Here is a 19,866-nt window from a genome sequence, read left to right on the forward strand (position 1 = left end):
AGTATTTCTTTTTTGCAAAGTGATCTAGTATATTTTCTTTCGATAATATCAAATTTTCAGAACTGCCTGTGATTTTTTTAAAAAGTGCCCAAGCCACCTTAAAAATTCTATTCGATGGTTAAAAATGTAAATACTTCGTTGAAATGTTTTTGTTGCAAAAAATTATTGTTTTAGTTCAAAAATTCGACTTTTTGGTAGAAAATTAATCTTCTTGTTTGAAAATCTTTTTTATCTTTTTTGTTTAAAAATGTATTATTTTTGGTTGTAAAATTTAAAAATTTTCTTCAAACCTCTTTTTTCTGGTTCAAAATTATTTTTTAACTGAAAATTGAACTATTTAATTGTTGGTAACAAATTAAGTTTTTTTTCAGTTTCAAATTCTTTTTTTTTTTGATGAAAATGTAACTATTTTATTTAAATTTTGTTCTTTGAAAATCAACTTTTGAACTTAAAAATGTAGTTTTTCATTTAAGATTATTATTTTTTGTTTAAATTCAACTTTTTTTATTATAAAATTCGCTTTTTTGGTTAAAAATTAATTTTTTTGAAAATTTAACTATTTCATTTTTGGCTAAAAATATTTTCTTTTTTAAATAAACAATTTACTTATTTTCTTATAAATTGAAATATATTGTTGCAAAATCAATTTTTCAACCAGAAAATTTCGCTATTTCTTTTTTAGTCAAAAATTAATTTTCTTAGTTCAAAATCCAATAATTTTGTGGAAAATTCATTTTCTTTTGTAGAAAATTGACCTTTTCTTGTTAATACTTCAAATATTTAGTTATAAATTTAGATATTTTGTTGAAATCTTCTTTTTTCTGTTTCTAAATTATTTTTTTAACTGAAAATCGAAGTAATTCATTTTTGGTAACAAATTAAGTTTTTTCTTTAGTTGCAAAATTCAATTCTTTCGATAAAAATTAAACTATTTTATTGAGTCTTTTTATTAACTTTTAAACTTAAAAATAGAGTACTTCATTTAAGATTAGTCTTTTTGGTTTAAATTCAACTATTCTATAAGAGTTTGCTTTTTTGGTTAAAAATTCTTTTTGAAATAGAAAATTCAGCTATTCCATTTTTAGTAAAAAAATTACTTTTTTTAAAATTCTTTTTGTAGAAAATTTGCATCTTTAATTAGAACTTTAAATATTTAGTTCAAAATTGGAGTATTTCGTTCAAGCCTTCTTTTTTGTAGTTTAAAATTAATTTATTAACTGACAATTTAACTATTTTCTTTTTGGTAACAAATTAAGTTTTTTTAGTTTCCAAATTCATTTCTTTCGATCAAAATTTAAATATTTTATTGAATGTTTTAAAATTAAATTTTGAACCTAAAATGGAGTACCTATATGAGATTAGTCTTTTTTGTTTAAATTCAACTATTCTATAGAAATTCCCTTTTTTTTAAAATTATTTTTTTAATAGAAAATTTAACTATTTCATTTTTAATTAAAAATATTTTCTTTTTTTAGTTCACAATTAATTTCTTTTGTTACAAATTGAACTATATTGTTGAAAATTTAATTTTTTATCTGAAAATTTAACTATTCCATTTTTAGTTAAAAATTTACTTTTTTGTTGAAAATTCTTTTTGTAAAAAACTTGCTTCTTTAATTAGAACTTTAAATATTTAGTTTACAATTGAAGTATTTGTTCAAGCCTTCTTTTTTCTGGTTCGAAATTATTTTTCTAACTGATAATTTAACTATTTTCTTTTTAGTAACAAATTAATTTTTCTTTAGTTATGAATTCATTTCTTTCGATGAAAATTTAACTATTTTATTGAAAAAGTTTGTTTTGGTTGGACTATAAACTATTAAATTTTTCGTTGAAAATTCATATTTTTTGGTTTAAGTTTATACTAATTTGTTAAAAAGTAATTTTGTTCTTTGAAGATTCATTACTTTCATTAAAAAATAATTTCTATGACTAATCATTTAACTTTTCTATTAAAAAATCAGCTTTTTTGGTTAAAAATTAATTATTTTCAAAATTTAACCATTTCATTTTTGGCTGAAAATATTGTCTTTTTTAGTTGACAATTCACTTATTTTGTTACAAATCGAAATGTATTGTTGAAAATTCAAATTCAAAAAATTATCTTCATTAGTTGACAGTTCTATTTTTTGTTAGAAAAAAAAGAGATTGTTGTCGCAACTCGTACTTTTAATTTTTGTCTGTAGACAATAATATGTTTGTAAAATTCAGAACTACGCAAGAAAAAGTGACCAGTAATTAAAAAATTTAATTTATTTTCATCAAACTGAATGATTCAATTTTTTACTTTATTTCACAAATAAACTATAAACTTTCATTAATAATTTGTATAAAACAAGCTATTTTTTTAAAATTAAATTTAAATTTTCCCGTAACTCGGACATCTTGGATTTCTCCCACCTAACTTGAATACCGCTCCAGAGACACTGGTGTCAAATTCGTGAACTACCAAGGTACGGAGTTTAACGCGCATGTTTCTTTGGAATGTTTTGACTTTAGCAAGTTTAGCACCACTGACGAGAACCATCATCGTGCCTATCGATCCCATCGTCTTCATTCTTGGATAATATTTTCCGTCATATTTTCTGAAAGTCTCTTCTCTTCTAAAATGCGACTGTCAGAAAATTTTCCGGAAGTCAGTCCAGAAAGACCGGCCGGCATCGCGAAAATCGCCTACGCGGTTCGTACAATTTATTTTTAAATATTCCCTGCTAACCTTTTGTTTTTTTTTTCCCCCTTTTTTTGCCACCTCCTCTGACAAATTCACAATTACTATCAGAAATAAGTAGAAAATGCATTCGAGTTTTTTGGACTTTTCTAAAATATGTGGGATCATTTCACTTTTTTATGTTACCTTGTTTATTCTTTCAAATTTGAATTCGATTTGCGAATCGAGAATTCAAATTTAAGCATTTCTGAAATTTGGCTCAGGGGCGTGTATAAATAAAATTTTCAGCACCCATTGAGGTAGAGTTTATTTTTAAATTTTGTTCTAATTCTTGCAAAAACGTGAAATTTTTATGGGTTTGGTTACTTTTGAAATTTTTATGGATTTCAAACAAAAAAATAGAATTATTTTTTAGGGATTATAACAAAATTTTAATGTGTCATGGGATTTTAAGAGATTTGAGATCTGATATTTTTATGGGTATACAAGGGGGTTCATCAATTTAAAAATTGTAGAGGGATATTGTGAAAGTAAAAAAAAATATTTCAAGGAATTTTAATACAAATTTCGAAGGGTTTTTAAAAAATTGAACGAAATTTCGAAGGATTAAAAATATTTTATTTCAAGAAATTTATGGAAACTGAGAAAAAAGTAAAGTATTCGATAACACAATATTTAAAAAGAATGATAAGATTTTAAGTTATTTAAAAAATATCAAGGAATATAAAAATAATAAAAATATTTCGAGAAATTTTAAGAAATTCCAGGTGATTTGCGTTTTTATATGTTTTTTAGGAGATAAAAAAAGCAATTTTAAATGGATATTGTGGGATTGAAAAAAGTGCTATTTTAATAAATCTTAGAATTTTTGAAGGATTCAAAAGATTTTATTTTAAGGATTCTGTAGAAATTTAGAAAAAGGAAGAAATTTCGTAGAATTTAAAAGATTCCATGTTCTTTCAAAATCGAAATATTTTACGGGATTCAAAAAGAATTACTAGATTTTATGGTTTTAAAAAAATACCAAAAAATACTTCAAGAAATTTTCAGGGATTTCCGAATATTGAAATTTTTGTATGCATCTTCAGGGAATTGAAAAAATTGTTAAATTTCAAATGGATATTTTATAGAATAAAAAAAATTAATATTGCAGATTAAAATTTTTTATGGGTTTTTAAGGGTTTGAAAAAAAGTAATTGTAAAGGGACATTTTGTGGAATTAAAAAATGTCAAAGAATTATAAATATTGAAAGAAATTTTAAAACATTTCAGGAGGTTCAAGATTTTTTATGGGTTTTTAAAGGATTAAAGAAAATTATTTTTAAGAGATATTTTGGAATAAAAAAATAATATTTTAATATACTTTAAAATTTTTGAAGGATACAAAAGATTTTGTTTTAAGAAATTTCTAGAGATTAAAAAAATGTGTTTTCTTAGAATTGAAAAGATTTTATAATATTTTTCAAAATATTTCACATGGTTTAAAAAGAAGTTAAAAATGTTAAGGTATTTTAAAAAAATACTAAGGAATAGCAAAACATTACAAATATTTCAAGAAATTTTCATGAATTTTAGGATATTGAAAAATTGTTATTGATTTTAAGGGAATTAAAAAAATTAAACATTTTAAATGGATTTTGTGGAATGTAATATATATATATATATATTTCAAGGGATTAAAAGAAAGTAATTTAAAAAATATATTTTTCGGAATTAAAAAAAGTAATATTTTAACACATTTTTAATTTTTTTCAGAATATAGAAAAATTTTTGTGATTTGTTAAAGAGTTTGGAGGGATTTAAAAAATGTATATATTTCAAGGGATTTTAAGGGATTCTAGTTTTCAGGAATTTGGAATTTATTCAGAAAACTTGCGAAAATTTCATGAAATTTAAAGGAGTCAACAAATTTCATGAGATTTAAAAAAGAAGAAATTTCGTAGAATTTAAAAATATTATAAAATATTTCAAGGAATTTAAAATGATTTCAAGGTATTTCAGGGACTAGATTTTAAAAGACTTTAAATAGTTTTTCAATATTTAAAAAATGTATGATTTTTTAAATATTTGTTGGCAAATTGTTAATGGGTTTTTTATGCATTAAAACCATTTTTTAATTATAAAGGGATATTCTGACATTTAAAAAAATTTAATATTTTGGGGCATTTAATGGGTTTCCATGTTTTAGGAGATTTTCGAATATTTCATTGCGGTTCCAAAGGTTTTAAAAAAAGTATAAATATTTCAAGTTATTTTGTCGGCTTTTAAGGTATTTAATAAAGGCAATTTAAGTGATTTCAGGAGATTTTAAGTTTAGGATGGGTTTACAGGGGGGTTAATTTTTTTTTTAATTTTTACAGGTATATTGTAAAATTTTAAGAAGTTTATATTTCAAGAAATTTCAAAGAAAATTTAAAGGAATTTAGAAGAATTGAAAGAAAAAACAATTAATTAAATCTCAAGAAATTTCTAGATTAAATAAAGAAGGTTTCTCGTAAAATTAAAAAATATTTCAAAATTTTGTATGGAATTTAAAATAATTGGAACTAAATTACAAAAGACTTTTAAATGTTTTTCAATAATTTTAAAGATTTCAAGGGATTAGAAGAGACTTGAAAGGTATTAAGGGATTTAAAAAAATTCCAAGGAATACCAAAAAATATAAAATAATTCAAGCAATTTCAATTTCACTTATTTAAAAAGAATTCCTTAAAAGACGTATAATATTACATTTATATATCTAGTATTTAAAATTTTTGCCTATCCCTTAAAATCGTTTGAAATCCTTTGAAATATTTTTAATCATTTGAGGTTTCTTAAAATATTTTTAAATATAAATCTGTTGAATTTAAAATTCCTGGGAATTTATTGAAATTTACTTAAATATTTTGAACACTTTAAAATTTTTCTAACGTTTTTTAAACCTCTGGAAATATCTGAAAATTACCTGAGATCGTAAGAAATCATTTTAATTCCTTTTAAATTCCATTAAATTCTTTCAGATCTCCTGAAATCCTTTAAAATAATTTAAAAATAATTTAATAAATAATAAATAATAAAATAATTGATTAATAATTTAAAAAATAATGAATTAAAATTAATAATAATTAAATTCTTTCAGATCTCCTGAAATCGTTTAAAATATTTTTTTTAGCATTTCCTAATGCCTTAAATAATATTTTTTACATCTTTTTTTGTTTGAAAAAAACCCTTAAAATTTTGAGAAAAAAAGTTAATCTCTTGTAATCCCACAAAATCCTTTCCGACCTCCTGGAATCTTTATAAAGTTACTTAAAATATTTTTTTTCTTAATTGAACAAAATCTCTTAAATTTAGAGATTTTTTCAAATTCTGTATAATCTTTTGAAAATAAATCCCTTAATATATCTACCTGAAAATCATTTGAAATTCCTTGCAATATTTTTAAATTGTTCGAAATTCCATGCACAATTTTTTTATAATCCTTTCAAAATTTTTTAAATATTCAAATCCCTCGAAATCTCTGAAAATTACCTAAAATGAATTGAAATCCTTTAAAAACCCATTAAATTTTTCAGATTTCCTGAAATTCTTTAAAATAATTTCTTAAAATATTTCGTAATCCCTTAAAGGATATTTTTTACATCTCTCTGAATCCGAAAAAATCCCTTAAAGCCTTGAAAAAAAGTTAATCCTTTGTAATCCCATAAAATCCGCTTTCCAATATCCTGGAATCCTTATTAATTTAATTGAAATATGTTAAATTTTTGCAATTTCTCAAAATCTCTTTTAAATTTAGAATCCCATGAAATCTCTGAAAATTACCTGAAATCATTTGAAATCCTTTGAACTCCTATTAAATTCTTTCAGATCTCCTGAAATCCTTTAAAATAATTTCTTAAAATATGTTTTAATTTCATAAGTAATATTTTTTACATCTCTCTGAATCCGAAAACAATCCCTGAAAAAATATTTCGTAATCCTTTAAATAATATTTTTTACATCTCTCTGAGTTCGAAAAAAGTACCTTAAAATCTTGAGAAAAAAAGTTAATCCCTTGTAATCCCATAAAATCCTTTCCAATATCCTGGAATCTTTATAAAGTTTCTTGAAATATTTTATTGTTAATTTATCAAAATCTCTTAAATTGAAACATTTTTTTTAATTCCTTGAAACCCTGTAAAATCTTTTCAAATTAAATCCCTTAATATACCTAAAAAACATTTTAAATTCTTTGAAATATTTTTAAATTGCTCGAAATTAAATGTACAATTATTTTAGAATCCCTTGCAATTTCTTTATATTCAAATCCCTTGAAATCTCTGAAAATTACCTGAAATCAATTGAAATCCTTTAAAATCCCATTAAATTCTTTCAGATTTTCTGAGATTCTTTAAAATAAGTTGCAAAAAAATATTTCGTAATCCCTTAAATAATATTTTTTACATCTCTCTGAATCAGAAAAAAATCCCTTAAAATCGTTTTAAAAAAGAATGTTAATCTTTATAATCACATAAAATCCTTACCAGTCCCGAAAATCTTTATAAAGTTTCTTGAAATATTTTTTGTTTTCAATTGATCAAAATCTCTTAAATTTGAACATTTTTTTAATCCTTTCAAACTTTCATTATATTCAAATTCCTTAAAATATATGAAAATTGCCTGAAATCATTTGAAATCCTTTAAAATCCTATTAAATTCCTTTAGGTCTCCTGAAATCCTTTAGAATAATTTTTTAAATATTTCCTGATGCCTTGAATAAGGTATTTTTTTAATCTCTCTAAATTCAGCAAAATTCTTGAAAATCTTGAAAAAACATATTAATCCCTCGCGACACCATAAAGTCATTTCCAATCTTCTAGAATCTTTATTAAGTTTCCCGAAACATGTTACATTTTTTGAAATTTCTCAAAATATCTTTTAAATTAAAATTTTTTTAAATCCCTTAAAATCCTATAAAACTTCTTTGAAATTGAATCCCTTAATATACCTAAAAATCATTTAAAATTCTTTGAAACTTTTTTATATTGCTCGAAATTCAATGTGCAATTATTTTATAATCCTTTAAAATTTTTAAAGGTTCAATTAAATGTTTTGAATCCTTTAGAAATTTCTTTATATTCAAATCCCATGAAATCTCTGAAAATTTACAGAAATCATATGAAATTCCTTAAAATCCCATTAAATTCTTTCAGTTTTTCTGAAATTATTTAAAATAAGTTGTCAAAATATTTCGTAATCCCTTAAATAATATTTTGTACATCTCTCTGAATCCGAAAAAAATTCCTTAAAATCTTGAAAAAAAGTTAATCCCTGTAATCCCATAAAATCTTTTCTAATATCCTGAAATCTTTATAAAGTTTTTTGAAATAATTTTTGTAATTTATCAAATCTCTTAAATTTAAACATTTTTTAAATCCCTTTAAATCCCATGAAATCTTTCTAAATTTCTCGAATATAAATAATATTTTTACATCGCTCTGAATTCGAAAAAAGGCTTTACATCTTGAAAAAAAGTTAATCCCTGTAATCTCATAAAATTCTTTCCAGTCTCCTGAAATCTTTATACAGTTTCTTGAAATATTAAATTTTTTTAAAATAATATATATAAATTTTTTAAGGGTTAAAAAAACAATTTTAAATGGATATAGTGTAATTTAAAAAATGTATTATTTTAATACATTTCAGAATTTTTTAAGGGTTCAAAACATTTTATTTTAAGAATCACAAGATTTTAAAGGAGAATTTTTTAATGGGTTTTTAATGGTTTGGAAAAAAGTATTTGTAAAAGGATATTTTGTGGTTTCAAAAATTTTTTAAAAATTATTTCTATGTATATGAAAGGACTCGAATTTTAAAAAATTTCAAGTGCTTATGTCTAAAAGATTTTAAGGGATTTAAAAAAAAAACCAAGAAATGTCAAAGAATTGCAAATATTTAAAGAAATTTTAAAGCATTTCAGGAGGTTCAAAATTTTTTACGGGTTTTTAAAGGATTAAACAAAATTATTTTGAAGAGATATTTCGGAATAAAAAAATAATATTTCAATATACTTTAAGATTTTTGAAGGATACAAAAGATTTTGTTTTAAGACATTTCTAGAGATTACAAAAAATGTGTTTTCTTAGAATTGAAAAGATTTCATAATATTTTTCAAAATATTTCACAGGATTTAAAAAGAAGTTAAGGTTTTTAAAAAAAATACCAAGGAATAGCAAAATATTTAAAATATACCAAGAAATTTTCATTAATTTCAGGATATTGAAAAATTGTTATTGATTTTAAGGGAATTAAAAAAATTAAACATTTTAAATGTATATTGTGGAATTTAAAATATATATATATTTCAAGGGATTTTAATTATTTTAGAGAATTTGAAATTTTTTGTGGGTTTTTAAGGGATTAAAAAAAAGTAATGAAAAAAAAAAATATTTTGTGGAATTAAAAAAATATTTTCTGAAATTATTAAAAATAAGTTGTTAAAATATTCCTTAATCCCTTAAATAATATGTTTTAGATCTCTCTGAATCCGAAAAAAATCCCTTAAAATTTTGAAAAAAAGTTAATCTCTGTAATCCCATAAAATATTTTCTAATATCCTGAAAACTTCATAAAGTTTTTTGAAATATTTTTTTTAATTGATCAAATCTCTTAAATTTAAACATTTTTTTAAATCCCTTTAAACCCTATGAAATCCTGTAAAACCACGAAATTCCATGTAAAATTCTCTTAGAATCGCTTGAAATTTTTTTCAGTTCAATTAAATATTTTGAATTCTTAAAAAATTTCTCTAAAGTTGGTAAAATCCCTTGAAATTCCTGAAAATTGCCTGAAATTCTATCAAATAATTGTAAATCCCTTAAAATTGGTTCGAATTCCTTGTCATTTCTCATCTGTAAATTCTATTATTTTGAGTAAAATTTAATAATATTTTTTTAGCAAGCTAGTTTTATGACTAAGTATGACAGTCCAAAGGAAAAGCAATTAGCGCTTCCCATCGAAGAGAATAAATCTTTTCTTCAGATTCAAATTTTTGAAACCATTAGTTCAACATTTTGTAATGCTTACACAACTGTGAAGCAATCGAACGAAACAATCACCAATATTCTCAACGAAACTGAAAAAAGTCTCGGAAAGGGATCCGAATTTATTGGCAGTACTATCGAAAAAATACCGACGATAAACATACCGGCTGAAGAAATTATCGAAAATCTCAGATTAAATTTCAGGTAAATATTTGTATACTTGAAAATTTATAATAATTTCAGGCCTCACATACCTGTCAGTCAACAAAAAATATAATAGTTTATATTATTTTAACCAAAAAAAGATGATTGAAATCAAATACAGTTAAATTAAAAACAAAAATTCAACAAAATAATTCAGTTTTAAACTAAAATAAATTAGATTTTTTTTACTAAAAGAGAGAAATTTTGGAAGAAAAAAGTCGAATTTTGAAAGAAGAAAAAAAAATCTCTAAAGTGGTATTTTTAATTTTAAAAATGTGAAAATTTTCACCGGAAAAAAATAATTTTCAAGCCAAAAGGACTAATTTTTTATAAAAAAACGTTAGTTTTTAACTACCTTTGTTCTTTCTATCAAAACAGTATTTTTTAATTGAAATAAATTTTGAACGATTGGTTGAACTTTCATACCGAAAATATTAATATTTAGACAAATTTCATTTTCAAAAAAATATTTGAATTTTCTATCTTTTTTCAAACAAAAAAAAATATTTCAACAAAAGAGTTCAATTTCTGACAAAAAAGTTCATTTTCAACTTTTTGGTAAGTTTTTAAACAACAAATCCCGCCCCCCCCCCCACCACCTAAAACAGTAAATTGAAATCAAACGAATTTGAAACTAAAAATTTGAATTTTGAAACAATAAAGAATAAAATGTCTACAGTTTTGTTTTTAATAAAAAAATTGTAACATTTTTTTACCGCAAGAAATTATTTTTCAAGCCAAAAGGACTAATCTTTTATTCAGTCACCCCCAAAAAATTCAACAAAATAGATAAATTTTCAACCAAAATATAAAAAAAAAAATTTTATTTATTTTTTTTTAATAAAAGAGATACACTTTCAATCGAGGAAAGGGGAATTTTGAAACATGAAAGAAAAAAAATTCTACAGTTGTATTTTTAACCAAAAAAATGTGAAATTTGTTTACCGGAAGAAATGAATTTGCAAGCCAAATCACTAATTTTCAATATAAAAGTTACTTTTCAACGAAGTTTTGTTTTTTTGCCAAAATAGTTAATTTTTGAAAAAGAAAAACATGAATTTTCAATCAAGTGATTGAACTTTTATATCGAGAATATTAATTTTTAAGAAAAAATTTAATTTTAAATCAAATAGTTAAATCTTCTACCATCTTTAAACCAAAAAGATTGACAGTGAATTGTTTCATTTGAATGCCAAGGAAACAAATTTTCTATAAAACATTAGTATTTTCAAATCGACAATATGATTTTTCAACAAAAAGTCACTTTTAAAAAAAATTAAATAGTGGTTTTTTTACAAAAAACATCAATTTTCGACAAAATTCGGTGAATTCTCAACGAAAAAAATAATAAATAATTTTATGTTAACTGATTTTTTTCTACTGGTTTCAAATCAATATTTTTAATATTGATTTTTAATTCTAAATTGTGAAAAAAATATTCCTAATTTTATAGACTAGTGGACAAAACACAATTAAATTCAAATTGTTTAATAAACTCTATCTTTTCAAACCCATAGTTTAAAAAATATATATGAAAAATATAATAGTTGATATTATTTCAAGCAAAAAAGATTTTATATGAAAACAAACACAGTTGTATTCAACTAAAAAAAGGAGATTTTTTCAACAAAAGAGTTCAATTCGTGACAAAAAAGTTAATTTTAAACTAAATAGTTGAATTCTTAACAAAAAATCCCCCCCACCTTAAACATTAAATTGAAATCAAACACAGTTGAATTAAAGAAAAATTTAACAAACTAGTTTAATTTCAAACTAAAATAAATTAGATTTTTTTACTAAAACAGATCAATTTTGGAACAAAAAAGTAGAATTAGGAAAGAAGAAAGAAAAAAATTTCTAAAATAGTATTTTTAATTTAAAAAATGTCCAATTTTTTCACCGGAAGATATTAATTTTCAAGCCAAAAAGACTAATTTTCAATAAAAAAAACCTACTTTTTAACCAAACAATTGAATTTTTAACGAAATATTTGACCCCCCCCCCCGCGATAAATTTAAACCTAACACAGTTGAATTCAATCAAAAATATATTTTTTTAAATAAAATAATTAAATTTTTAAACAAAATCAATTCGATTTTTTTAAATAAAAGCGATAAATTTTGAAACAAGTAAGAACACATTTTCCACAGTTGCATTTTTAATTTTTTTTACCAAAATAAATAAATTTTGAATAGAAGAGGCCAAGTTTTGAAACCGACAAAAAAAATTTAATCTGAATTCTTTAATTTTTGAAACAAAAATAAGAATTTAAAAAAAGTTACTTTTTAACCGAATAAAGTAATTGAGTTTATTAGAAAATAAATGAATTTTCGAACAAAATAGATGAATTCTCAACAAAAAATATAATAGTTATTATTGCAATCAAAAAAGATTTTGATTGAAATCAAACGCAGTTGAACAAAAAAAAAAGTTTCAAGAAAATGGTTCAATTTTCTACGAAAATAAATTAGATTTTTTTACTAAAAGTGATAAATTTTTAATGAATAAGTCGAATTTTGTAACAACAAAGAAAAAAAATGTCCACAGTTGTAATTTTAATTTAAAAAATGTAAAATTTTGTAACGGAAAAAATGAATTTTCAAGCCAAAAGGACTAGTTTTCAATAAAAAAGTTACTTTTCAACCAAATTAGTTAAATTTTTTTTACATTTTTAATATAAATACTTTGTTAAAAATTCAACTATTTTGTTTAAATGTAAATTTTTCGTTTGATCATTTATATTTTCGGTTTGAAAATACAACTGCTTTGTAGAAAATTTCTCTTTCTAATTTGAAAATTCTACAAATGGACCCTTTTTTCTTTGATCGAAATTTTGTTTTTTTCGATTAAAATGTATCATTTTTTGTAAAAAAATATTGTTTTCTCTTATTTTAATATAACTGTGTTTGATTTCAAATCAAAATCTAGTTTTTTTGAGATGATATCAATTATTACATTTTTTGTTGAGAATTCCTGTATTTTGTAAAAAATTCAACAGTTTCATTTGGTTAAAAATGAAGTTTTTGTTAAAAATGCATATTTTCGATGTGAAATTACTACTGTTTTATAGAAAATTTGGCTTGTCTCGAAAATGCAAAAATTCAGTGGACGTTTTTTCTTGTTATAAAATTCTACTTTTTCGTTTCAAAATTTATGTCTTTTAGTCAAAAAATATAATTTATTTTGTGTTGAAAATTTAAGTATTTTGTTTAAAACTCTTTTTTTTTATTGAATTCAACTGTGTTTGATTTTAATCAAAATCTTTTTTGATTGAAATAATATCAACTATTATATTTTTTAGATATATTTTTTAAATTATGGTTTTGTAGATATCAAATTTATTAAATAATTTGAATTTAATTGTTTTTTGTCTACTGGTCTAAAAAATTCAGAACAATTTTTTCACAATTTAGAATTAAAAATCATTATTAAAAAAATTTTGATTTTAAACCAGTAGATATCAAATTATTTATTATATTTTTCTTTGAGAATTCACTGAATTTTGTTGAAAATTCTTCTTTTTTGTATAAAAAATGAACTATTTTATTTGGTTGAAAAGTAACTTTTCGTCACTGTAAATCTTTTTAATTTGAAGGTGGTAGAAAATTTAACTACTTGGTTGAGAATTAAATCTTTTCTTAAAAATTAATATTTTCAATATAAAAGTTCAAGTATTTGGTAGAAAATTCATGTATATTTTAAAAAAATTAACTATTTTCGCAGAAAGACCAAATTTGGTTGAAAAGTATTTTTTTAATTGAAAATTAGTCCTTTTGGCTTGCAAATATATTTCTTCCGTTAAAAAAAATGTCACATTTTTAAAATAAAAAATACAACATTCATCTATTTTGGTTGAGAATTCATGTATCTACATACTTTGAGAAAAATTCTACTATTTATTTTGATTGAAAAGTAACTTTTTTTTTTAAATTTGGCTTTTTCGTTTCAAAATTCAACAACTTAATGGACATTTCTTTCTTTCTTTTTTGGTTAAAAACTTGGCTTTTTCGTTTCAAAATTCATCTCTTTTGGTAAAAAAAAATTCTAATTATTTTTTTTTAAATTTCAACCTATTTGTTAGAAACTGAGCTCGGTATTTTGTAAAAAATTCAACTATTTTTTTTTGGTTGAAAATGAAATTTTTTGTTAAAAATTCATTATTTTTGTATTGAAAATTCTACAATTTGTGGAAATTTATTTCTTCATTTTTTGGTAAAAAATTTTGCTTTTACGTTTCTTATTTTTTCTCTTTTGGTAAAAAAAAAATCGAATTCTTTTCGTTGAAATTTAAACTATTTTGTTAGAGAATTAACTTGGTATTTTGTCAAAAAAATCTACGATTTTATTTGGTGGAAAACTAACTTTTTTTGTTGAAAATTCATATTTTTGGTTTTGAGAATTTTATCAATAGAGCGGACATTTTTTTTTTCTTTTTTGGTTGAAGTTTGGGCTTTTTCATTTGAAAATTTATCTCTTTTGTTAAAAACGTCAATTTTATTTTCTTGAAAATTCAAATAGTTTGGTTGAAAATTAACTTGGCATTTTGTAAAAAAATATACTATTTTATTTGGTTAAAAACTAACTTTTTTGTTGAAAATTCATATTTTTTGTTTGAAAATGCAACTGTTTTGTAGAAAACTCGTTTTTTTGGTTTTGAAAATTAAACAATTTAGTTAAGGTTTTTTCGTTTCTAGTTTTAAAACTCAGCTTTTTCGTTTCAAAATTGATCATTTTTTGGTAAATAAAGCCATTTTTTGTTTTAATTTCAACCATTTTGGTAGAAAATAAACTCGGTATTTTGTAAGAAAATTCAATCATTTTATTTGGTTGAAAATTAACTTTTATGTTAAAAATTCATATTTTTGGTTTGAAAATTCTACAATTTAGTGGACACTTCTTTTTTTCTTTCTTTAAAAATTTGGCTTTTTCGTTTAAAAATTGATCTCTTTTGGTAAACAAACCCCAATTTTTTGTTGAAAATTCAACTATTTTATAGAAAATAAACTAGATATTTTGTAAAAAAAATCAAGTATTTTATTGTGTTGAAAAGTAACTTTTCTGTAAACAAAATTTATATTTTTTGTTTGAAAAATCTACAATTTAGTGGAAATTTCTTTCTTTCTGTGTAAAATTTTTGGTTCTGAAAATTTTATCAATTTAGCGGACTTTTATTTCTTTTTTGGTTAAAATTTTGGCTTTCGTTTGAAAATTGATCCCTTCTGGTAAAAAAAAATACATTTTTTTCTTGAAAATTCAACTACTTTGCTAGAATTTTTTTTTTGGTATTTTGTAATAAATTCAAATGTTCTATTTGGTTTAAAGCAACTGTTTTGTTGAAAATTTATAATTTTGGCTTGAAAATGCAACTGTTCTGTAGAAAATTAGTTTTTTTGGTTTTTTGAGAATTCAACAACGTAGTTGAGATTTTTTTCTTTCTTGGTTTCAAATTTGGCTTTTTCGTTTGAAAATTGATCACTTTTGGTAAACAAAACCCAATTTTTGGTTGAAAATTCAACAATTTTGATGAAAAATGAAGTTTGTATTTTTTTAAAAATTCTACCATTTTATTTGGTCAAAAAGTACTTTTTTCTTGAAAATTCATATGTTTGATTTGAAAATGCAACTGTTCTGTAAAAAAATCGTCGTTTTGGTTTTTGAAAATTCAACAATTTAGTTCAGATTTTTTTCTTTCTTGGTTTAAGATTTGGCTTTTTCGTTTCAAAATTGATCTCTTTTGGTAGAAAATAAAGTCGGTATTTTGTACAAAATTGAACTATTTTATTTTGTTGAAAAGTAACTATTTTTTTATTAAAAATTCATATTTTTTGTTTTAAAATACTACAATTTAGTAGACATTCCTTTCTTTCTTTTTTAATTAAAAACTTGGGTTTTTCCATTAAAATTTATCTCTTTTTGTAAAAAAACTCCATTTTGTTTTTGTTGAAAATTCAAGTATTATGATGAAAACTGAAGTTGGTATTTTAAAAAAAATTCTACTAGTTTATTCAGATTAAAAGTCACTTTTTTTGTTAAATATTACATTTTTTAGGTTTTGAAAATTTTATCAATTTAGTGGTCATTTTTTTTCTTTTTGGTTAAAATTTTGGCCTTTTTCGTTTAAAAATGATCTCTTTTGGTAAAAAAGTAACTTTTTTGTTGAAAATTTATATTTTCGATTTGAAAATGCAACTGTCCTGTACAAAATTCGTCTTTTTGGTTTTGTAAAACGAGGTATTATTTGGTTGAAAATTTACTTTTTGATGAAGATTAATATTTTCGGCATAAATATTCAAATATTTGGTTGAAAATTCATTTATGAAAAAAAAAATTAACAATTTTCGTATAAGGTATAAATTTCGTTTTCAAAGGATTTAAATTATTTTATAGATGTTTCAGAGCTCTCAAAGTATTTCAATACATTTTTCAGGATTTCAGGTAGTATATATTTCTTGCAATTAATTTGAAATCGGCCCTTAATTCTTATTAATTTATCCCGAATTCTTTTTAATTTTTCTGAATTCTTTTAAATGCATTTAGTTTTACTCAATTCAGTTGATTTTTAACAAGTTTTGGATTAATTCATCTTGAAGTAAATTCACCCTAAATTCTTAGGCGTTTCATAAAATTATTTTTAATTCCCTTAAATTGTTTTAAACTCATTTTTAACTTAATCAACTGAATAAATTTGTTCATATTTTAAAATTATTTCGAATTTACTTAAATCAATAAAATTCACATTTTACTGAAATAAATGGAATTTTTGGATTTTAAAAAATTTGTCCAATTAATTTGAAGTAAGTTTTCAAATATTTGAAGAGATTTGAAATTATTTTTCGGAATTCATCCTGAATTCTTTTTAATTCTTTGGAATTCACTCGGATGTTTTTAATTCCCTTGATTTCTTCTGAGCTCATTTCAAAAGTTACTGAATTCAATGAAGATTTTTTATATTTTAAAATTGTTTTAAATTCATTTGATTTTTTCAATTCACCTTGAATTTGTATGAATTCCATCTAATTCCTCTCGTTTACCTTTAATTCCTTTAAATAATTTCGAATTTTACGGAAATCAATAGAATTTTTTTGATTAAACCATTTTTTGTGAGGCCTGTAATTTATAATATTGCAATTATTAATTATAAAATGATTTTTTTTATAAATACTATTTATTTCAGACTCACATTTTTGTCGACGATAGAATGGTGTGAAAATATTGTATCGAGTGTAATCAACACCTTCAATAATTTATCCATAACGAATGAAGATAAGACCGACAAAACGAAAGGTGACAAGGCCAAAAGTTTAGGCTAAAAATAATGTATAATACTACGATATATTTGTTACCTTTTCCCAACGGAACGAAAAATTCTATTCAGTTTTATGAAACTAAAAATATTAAACAATACACATTTTTTTTCTTTGTCGTTTACTTCTCTGGGATTAAAAAAAAAAGAAATTTGGGAAATGAATCATTTTTTGGAACTTTATTTTTTGTTGGGGAATTTTACAAATTTTTAAAGAATTTTCAAATGCAGTTTTAAAGAATTAAACAATTAAAAATTAGAAGCGTTTAAAATCGAAGGTTTTTGGCAAAAATATTTTTTGTTGATCAACAACAATTTTAGAATTTGCAGATTTTAACATTTAAAAACTTCATAAACTTTTCAATTTTAAAATAACTTCAAAATAATAAATTCATAATTAAGGACTTTTATTAAATTTCAAATATTGTTCCAGTCTAAAATATTCCATTTTTAAAATCAATTTGAATTTTTTAATTAAGAAAAAGAAGAATTACTAAATATTTCGAAATATCTGTTATTTGAAAATCAGTAATTATAAATGAAATATTCAAAACTAAACAAAAAAGCTCAAATTTGAATGTTGAAATTTTAATCATTCTACTTAAAAAAATTTAATTTGTAAGTCAGATTCTTGAATTTTTAGGTATAAATAAAAATTGAACACCTATTATTCTTATAAAAAGAATTTGAGTAAGTTAAAGAATTATTTAGAAACTTTGAAAAATTCAAAATTAATAAAAATTCGGCCATCTAATTTAAAAACAAATATAGATTTTAACAGATTTTGAACAAAAAATTTAGAAGTTTTTTGAGAATTTTGAAAGGCTTCAGAAAAACAAAAAAATTTCCTAGGGAAATTGAAAATGATTTTCTCGCATGAAAAATTAATTTTAAGAGAATATTTGAAAAGAATTGTAATGATTCACAAAATTATCAAAAATAAGTGTGGAAGATTTGAAGGACATTTTTTTAATTCGACAGGTTTTTAAAAAAATTAGGGGCAACCATTCCAATCATTCTAAATGTTTAGAAGTTTTGAAACAATTCAAAACATATTATAAAATTTAAAAAATGTAAATGTATCCAAATTTTGATGCATTTTAAGGATTTTCAAACTATTTAGAATAAAAATAATTCAACTTGTGATTAAAGAAGTATTGAGTTTATAAAATAATGTTATCCTTTAATTTTGAATATTTCTAGCTTAAAATTGCTTGAAATTATATAATTTTGAAAATTTTTTAGTTCGTTGATTGATTCTTCAATTTAGAGTATTGAAAATTTTAGGATGGATTTACATTTTTGGAACTGAATCTGAAAAAATTGAATTCAAATATTGAATTCCCTTCTAAATTCTTTTTCAAATACGTAAAGAAAATAATTTTAAATGTCCCTTTTTAGTACAAAATTTACTTTACCGCAAAATTGCCGTTTTTTAAAATTAAAAATTCTTTTTTTTTATCAAGTGAATTAATTTATAATGCATTTGAGTGAGTTATTCATTGAAAGAAAGCATCAAAAATGATTATTTTTGAATAATTTTAAATAAATTTAAAATGAAATAAAATATTTAAATATTATGACAAAATAAAAAGGAAAAAAATGGAAAAATGTGTAGGCAGCGAGAATCGAGCCCGCAACTTTTCTACTACAAACTTGACGCACTGCCGCATGAGCGAATCGGCCAGTTTAAAGCAGTATTAAAAAATGGTCTGAACTGATGGATATTTTGGTCGAATTATATTATATAATTAAATAGAATTATAATAATAATTGTTTATTGTCAATATATAGATTGCAGTTACGCCCATTATTTCGCGGTAGTTTAATTGTAAATATAAGGACCGATGCGTTACCCTTCCAGGAAAAAAAGAATCGCTTGGATGGAAATCATTTGAATCGGAAACCGATTCAGACAAAGCCCGTTAAATTATTTATTAATTTTTTTAATTAAAAACAATCGGAACGAATTGTTCCAGTGAATCACTTTCTTATCTTTTGAATCGTAATCACGCGTTTGAATCGGATCCTAACCTAAAGACTCCGATTTAGACGACGTAAATGAGAAAAATCCGATTGAATTGGATCGAAAATGAAGCCAGATAAGATGATTCACTGAGACTTACCCTGGCGGACCGCAATACTTTTTTTTGCATCGTTAAAAAATTTTAAAAATGCCATTAACTTCTTCTGAAGGTGACTTCAAGCGCCTCCATAATAGCTGAAGTAGTATGTTGCGCGTGAAGTTTAAAAATGAAATTCTCTCTCACTTGCATCGCAGCGTTGTTGTCTGAGGTTTCCACTTCGTGGCGCTAGCATCCACAAAAAATTCTTAAAGTTACCGACGGAACGCTTATAACTGCTACTAAAAGAAGATGCACTTGAAGCCGCCTTCGGCCCATGTAAATGACAGGTATTTTATTATTTTAAGTTTTTAACACTGCAAGAAAAAGTATTGCGATTACTCCGTGAGTTTCTAATGCAAATTTTAACGTAGAATCCGAATTTCAACAATTTAAAAGTTGATCTTGCTGTTTTTTTGTTGAGTTCTTTTTTAATAAGGAACCGAAACGGGACTCAGTGGGATCTTTAAGGGTACTTTGTAGAGGCTCCTTTCGGCTCCTTCGGTCCGCCAGGGTTCAGACCGATTCAAATTTTCCAATCGGTTCTTTCTTTCTTAGGAATTA

At 22.7% G+C, this 19,866-nt stretch overlaps 1 protein-coding gene across 3 annotated transcripts in view; it reads left to right on the forward strand.

The window, feature by feature from the left end:
* Positions 1 to 17,354, forward strand: part of LOC117172958 — a 20,860-nt gene extending 3,506 nt beyond the window's left edge. Inside the window, exons 2-4 of one of the 3 annotated variants that reach the window (XM_033361275.1) lie at positions 2,422 to 2,680; positions 9,587 to 9,876; positions 17,051 to 17,354. In XM_033361275.1, the coding sequence (XP_033217166.1) occupies positions 2,609 to 2,680; positions 9,587 to 9,876; positions 17,051 to 17,186 (498 nt within the window). In that variant the 5' untranslated portion in view covers positions 2,422 to 2,608 and the 3' untranslated portion in view covers positions 17,187 to 17,354. The remainder of the gene's footprint in view (positions 1 to 2,421; positions 2,681 to 9,586; positions 9,877 to 17,050) is intronic. The other 2 variants (XM_033361273.1, XM_033361276.1) reach the window with 2 other exon arrangements.
* Positions 17,355 to 19,866: the final 2,512 nt, after the last annotated feature.

This window comes from Belonocnema kinseyi, chromosome 5 (genome assembly GCF_010883055.1).
Source record: "Belonocnema kinseyi isolate 2016_QV_RU_SX_M_011 chromosome 5, B_treatae_v1, whole genome shotgun sequence".
Lineage (NCBI taxonomy): Eukaryota > Metazoa > Arthropoda > Insecta > Hymenoptera > Cynipidae > Belonocnema > Belonocnema kinseyi.